Consider the following 6,581-nt stretch of genomic DNA (forward strand, 5'->3'; position numbering starts at 1 on the left):
TTTAAACTTGAGCAAACAGAACCAGGATAAAATGTGTATTTTTTCCTACGCTGAAATAAAACATTCCTAAGCACGTTTTATGTTGAACACTCAATTTTGTTAGAAATGGATATGCTGCATGTTAAGTTTAGCACGACTCAGGATGGGGATTAATTTCCTTCCAGATCTGGGAAGAAAGGTGCAAATGTAACCCTGTTTCAGCCAGGAGTACCACAGGTTTTGTACATCAAGTATCTTGTCATTTGACAGGGGGCAGATGAAGAAAATAAGCAGTTATGGACTGTAGCTTCAGAATTAACTGCAACCTTAATTTTAGGGGACAGAGCTACCGTAAGAATGAAGTAAAAAACACTGATAAAAAACTCAAAGTATAAAAACTTTATTAAGAAAATGTGTAGGATTGGAAAGTTTCTAGAGCAATTTGCTTCTTCTGTTTTCCCTCCCCTTTATCTCAAACACAGCACACACTCGACAAGAAGCATAAGCAGTAGCACTCTGGATTCTCTCCTGCAGAGTCAGTGAGTCAGGGGAGTGTGACAGGTGACAGTCTATGTGGCCTCCCCATTCTTTTGTTTCTTCTTCTTTTATCCATAAAGGCTTTCCCAAGGACTGGCCAAACAGGTGACAGACTTCCTGCGCTTTCCGCCGAGTGTTTCTGACAGCAGCAACGCAGACTTGACGGCTGAGAGGCAGAAGCAGCAGCACAATAACCAGCAGAGCCAACTGATGCACACATTCCTGCCAAGATTTTTTCTGTGGTTTTAATGTCTTAGCTTTTGTGGCTGCATAGTCAGTAAGGCCCATCAACCTTCCCTTGGCTTTTGGGCCGTAGCGTGGTCGTTAGGGGACAGTGTGTGGAGAAGTCAGCATCCTCACCAGCTATGGTCATGCATTTCTAGCACCTGCATGCTGCAGGCATCCCTGCTGTGTGTGCAGAGCAGGAGTCCAACCCTTGCTCCAGGCATTTGGGTGGCCCAGCTGTAAGGCACACTAGCACCTGTTTAACCCCACTGGCCTGATTCCCTGACCTCCTGCCTAGATCCCTCTGACATACACTTTGGGCATCTCCAGGATCACTGGCAGCAGCTAGCTGAGCTTGCTTCTTGGACCAGGCATAGTTCTTTTTGTTAAAGAAGAGGCAAAACCCCAACCAAGGTTAAACTTCCTTCTGCCCCTCCCACATCAGTGGAAGATGGACAATTCTGTGTTGACCTAATATTCACAGTAGATTTTACTTTCAATGGAAATCAGAGGGAAAATACTTTTTATTACATTCTGCTTTTGCACAGGGACTAGAACAAGCTCTATCTTTTAGGCTGAACAACATTATTTTTAAGTTATACTTAAAACAAATACTGAAATCTTTGAATATAAATTTTAATGGGTGCAAAGGAAACTATTTGCTCCCGTTACAAACAACATCCATGTCAGCTTTGTGGCACCTGAGAACTTACCGAAGGGTGTCTATGGCTTCTGGAGGGTGGGAGAAATGAGGGGCACTGATGGTAACAGAGGTTCCTAACTTTTCAGTGAGTAGATTGCAAACATTCTGCATTTTCCCAAAATCACTGAATATGATACAGACCTGGGAGTGAACACAGACATCATATGAGTCATTGTCTTCATTTTTCCCCAGTGACTCAACACTGGTATTTAAACCAGTATAGAGCCAGACGTGTACAAGGTAACTAAACAGACTCTTCCTGTGTGTAACTCCAACATTTATTTACTTAGAAGACTTTTATACAGCCCTAGAGACCAGCATTAGATTTGCAACTGAAAGAAGTTAATTAAATGGTTTGAAACAGGATTAAGAAGTCCCTTTTCGTGAGGCAGTATGGCATTCTTGGTATGTAGACAATCTGAAGAATGAACGTGCTCTTTGAGACACAGGACTAGATGCATCCTGGTTCTTCCCTTTTTAAATCACTAGATGTTAATTATGCAGAAGCTCAAGCAAAATGATGTGGAAAACATTGTGCAAGAAGGAAAATTACATTTTCATTCCAAGCATTAGGTTCAAGAAACCCAAGATATGAGATTAAACGAAGCCCAGCCCAGTTCAGCTTGCAGTGGGTTTAAAATGCTGCTGTCTGAACAGACTTGCTGCAGTGCATACAGAGAATTGGGCACTTCAGACGTGGATTAAAAACAGTTTAAACACCAAGCTGGCTGTGGCTTGGGCAATAAAAACATTGAATGCAGATGTATCAGGAATTCAGCTGCTTTCCTAAATGCTACAAAGCAGACATCACTATCACCCCTCCAGCCAGAGCCCTGCAAGCCTTGAAGGGAAGTGCCAGCCAGGTGGCAACTTTCCAGGCAGGAGCCAGGCTCTGTCTGTGGCAGAACACAGCTGTCAGGAGTGAATCAATGGGGTGTTTAAAGAGAGGTGGTTTAACCCTGGGGGTGTTTAAGGAGAGACTGGATGTGGCACGTACTGCCACAGCCCACTTGACATGGTGGTGTTAGGTCACAGGTTGGACTTGATCTTTTCCAACCTGATTGATTCTGTGATTCTGTAATGACACTGAGGTGATCCAGCATTCAGGAATCAGAAATCCTGGATCCCACATGCTTTTTTAGAAGAACTAAAACCTCATTTTCCCTTCCCAGTACAGTGCTCTCACCACAAGTCAGGCTCACCACCTCTCTTATCTCCAACTTCAGCAAGGGGGTGGAGAACAGAACCTGCAGTAAAGAAAATTCTCCTGCCAAACCCTGTGACTTCTGCAGTCCATGCAGCAATCTACTCCAGTGAAGGTATATGGTACAGAAATCCAAGTTATGGCATGTCAGCTGCACTGCAGTAACATCCTGTGTGCGTTCCATGGATTCACCGTGTGGAAAATGAGATAATTCAAGGAAGCTGAGTGTCTCAGGGAGAGAGCAGGGAGCGACATCCTACATAGAGTAAGGCAAAAAATGGCTATTGACAATTATCACAAAGTAATTAATGCACACACCTTGTACCCTTGACAGGCTCTCAGTGTAGTACCTGCAGCTCATCCTGACTTGGATCCTTTCAGTGGCTCTTCACACACTGAGCCAAAGCTGCACTTAGGGTCTTAGAAATGGAGTGGCAAAGCAGCTCTATCTTCTACATGGACAAAGGGTCACACACCAAGTTTGCATCTTCACCTCACTGCACACTCTTTATCGGTACCTTGGGAGTTCCATCACTTTCTGGAAGGTGCAATATCCATCTGAACAGAGACTGAAGACAAGACCACACCTAGATTTCTTTCTTCAGTGGGAGTTCTTGCCATGCATATAAAAAGCACACATCCCATTGTGGTGTTTTGCCAGGAAACTGTCATAGCTTCGTTTTGTGGAAAGTTGAAAGTCTCACTGTGAGGACTGTCATAGTGTTTTCCAGATTGCTATCAGCATTTACAAGATTAGTTCCCTCAAGGGGATGAAACCAAAGAATGATCAAACAAAAGAACCATGGGTCTTAAGCAGGTGATATAAAATGCTCAGACTGGGGCAGTTCTGGGCACTTTATTGTTAGAAAAGAAGCATTTAATCAAGTACCCTCAGGGGCAGGAAAAACTGAGCAATTGCTGAATTTTGCTGTTGCACACCCCTGCTAAAAATCACAATTTTTGCTTAGAGCTGGAGCCAATAAATTCCACTTACATTTACACGGGATACATTAAAATGCAAAGCAGTGTTTCAACTTCATGGCTTATCAAGGACAAAGTGTGAAAAAGTAATATAAGGGTATGCTAAACTATTACAGCCATTCCAAGGTTTGGCTAAGGCTGTAAAGGACAAGAAGTGATGATTTAGAAGGAGGCAAGTGTATTAAGAAATGCACAAAACCAACATAATCTTCATCCCATGAGATCCTCATGCAATAAATGAACTATTATGATTAAGATATTAGAGAGCTTTGTGATCTCATACACAACTTCATTCTTCTGCATATTTTCCTTTGTTATAGCATGAATTAAAATTTATCTCCTTACAGCTGAATGCGTATCTTGAATTCTTCATTATACTTTAAATAGCTACTTGTCTGGGAATTTCTTCAGACTTCTGAAAACTATGACAGTAGACAAATGGTAAAAAGACTTTATAGAGAGCAGCAATGCAAGACTTGCAAGATTTTACGTAGAACACAAGTATAATGGCAAATTCTTTAATAAAAAAAAAGTGAGTGGAAGTTAAGTTTTAAATTCATTTCCATTGCTAAAGTATGCAAACACTCTGGACAATGGAACCTCATTGGTTTATGAAGCTGCACTAATGAAACAAGTATATACATAAAGGGAGAAGCAAGGAGAAACTAATCTCTGCATAAAGAGTGACCACGCAGCTCCCTAAGCCTGCAGGGCAGCCAAAACAGCAGCACTGTGGCTGGATTGTTCGAGTTCCAGCCCCCGAGGCCTAGGCAACCACGCAGCTTTTGGGCAGCAATTACTGCTGGTCCAAGCTGCTTACAAATGAACACTAAATCCAAGTAATTAGCTTTCCACATACAAGCTTTGTTGTGTAAAAATTAATAGCAGCGGAGAGATGATTGGTGAAGTTACCACGAAAGACTGAAGTTGTAAGCCTAAGCTTGTCTGTAGCCTAAATAATTCAAATCTAGTGCTATTAATTTTTCAGTACAGGCCATCCAAAAAACATGGTGATTTAAGCTCTCAAGGTGTTTACATGAGGAAGCTAAAGTCATTCAGAACATGACACTGATGCACGCCATTTAGTATCTTAAGACTCATTTTAAAATCCAAATTTTGTTCTCCAAATTTGTCATTATTCCTGCATTTATTGGTGTTATTTAGGTGAGAATATGCCCTAAAGCAAGTAAACTAAGGAGGCTGAACCTGCTTAAGAGGACTGTAAACCACAGCTCTATAAAACAGCTATCATTTTATTGCAAGCATCCAGGTCTACTTTGTAAGAATCTGTAAATTTGCTGGGTAGTGATTAAAGTTTCATGCTCCAAAAAAATACATTGGCTGAACACCCATAATTTCCCTCAGTGAATGTTTCCAGCACAGCATTTATTTCTTACTATAGCATGAACGTGCAAAAATATACTCCCTTGAGCAGCCACTAAAGTAAATGGGATTACTCCCATAATGTTTGGCTTTCACAGAGCACTTTTTACCTACAGAATTTCAATTACCCATGAAACAATTAGCTTTGCTTTATGTGGAGCAAGCTGATGGTAGGACAGACCAAAAGTGCAGGTGCTGTGGTTTAAGCAGATCTAGGTTAAGGCTGCCACACCACTGCTGTCCCCATCCACTCTTGTCCTCTGCTTTGCATTGCCCCCAGTTCAAGGAGCTACACAAAAATAAAAGCTAACCTGGGGAAAAAAACAGTTCTTAACTAGGGCAGCTTTCTGAAGTGACCAGCTCCTCACAAGACACAGGGCAGGAAGGGCTGTGGGTGAAGGAGAGTGCAGCATTGTTGGTTTGCTTATCCTGACACAGAACAACACTTGCAGAGCCCCAGGACCAAATCTGCCTGTCTGCAGCACCCTGTAACATTCACAAAGCACACATTCTCTGTGAAGAAAACAAGTCCTGCACACAACAGAAGACTGCAGCTGAACTCTGCTATGAACTGCAGTCCTTCAGCAGTTTCTCTGAACTACACTGCCCTTATGCTCCTTGGTATGAGAATAGAGTCTGCACATTTCCATCAGTCCTTGCATTTCTCATTCTTTCATTACTGTTTTTGGTTAGGTTGCATACATACCTCTGCTTCCATTTGGTAAGTATTTTCTACTCTACTAAAATCCTCTGTTACAGTCATATTTTCTTCCTAAAACAAAGTAGAGGAACATAATCTTAACAGACAGAAATTAAGCATCTGATGGAAATGTATGTACATGGTGCCCTACAAAAACTGAACTGTTTTGGCACATTACTTATGACTTTGCAACAGAATTCTGAAATTTTCCATGCAAGTATATTCAGTTAAAAACTAGCTGGAAGTTAAAGACTTCTTGACATTTTTCAAAGTAAACTATACAACAGGCCTATAATGTAATTTTGCTGCTATTCAGTTGAAGTAAACAATTAGGTCTTAAAAGTGACTGCTAGGTAGAAGCTGTGTGTATTAGTGTGTAACTTGCTTGGTGCAAAAAACTAGAAGCTTCAATTAATTGTCTTTAGAAAGTTAGTATGTGACAAGTGCTTTCCAGGACTCTATTTTAAGATAGTTTAACAGTAGCAGCTTGTGGCAAGGTCATGTGAACAACAACTGAGTATCAGTTATTCCTGGCAGAGTGGTAACTCTCAGAAAAGGCTGTTCCACCGGTGATACTTCTGCATCAACAGCAGCCACGTTATTCAACATAATGTCTGCACAGAGCACTAGCAAACCCTGCAAGACTCACAGAGTAACTCCAGCTACCTCTGAATATTTGACCAGCTCGCTAGTGGTCTAACAAACACATTTCTTTCACTCACTTCACTCTGCAGCAAACAGTTTTGAATGAACAATTTTTTGTAAACTTACTCTAACATGGCAAAAAGCAAAGCCTACAACTTAATTGTAAATGTAACTGTGGATTTAATACCCAGGAACTGTAGGGAAGCAGATACTAAGCCTTCCAA

The 6,581-nt window shown here is 41.4% G+C and overlaps 1 protein-coding gene across 1 annotated transcript; it reads right to left on the bottom strand.

The window, feature by feature from the left end:
• Window positions 1–368: 368 nt before the first annotated feature.
• IRAK1BP1 (interleukin-1 receptor-associated kinase 1 binding protein 1) lies at window positions 369–5,784 on the bottom strand (the record flags this gene model as incomplete). Its single annotated transcript, XM_009069843.1, has 3 exons — window positions 369–682; window positions 1,455–1,585; window positions 5,719–5,784. Coding segments are annotated over 3 exons (468 nt in total), but the record flags the coding sequence as incomplete, so codon positions are not given.
• Window positions 5,785–6,581: the final 797 nt, after the last annotated feature.

The sequence above is a fragment of the Acanthisitta chloris genome, unplaced genomic scaffold (assembly GCF_000695815.1).
Source record: "Acanthisitta chloris isolate BGI_N310 unplaced genomic scaffold, ASM69581v1 scaffold34512, whole genome shotgun sequence".
Lineage (NCBI taxonomy): Eukaryota > Metazoa > Chordata > Aves > Passeriformes > Acanthisittidae > Acanthisitta > Acanthisitta chloris.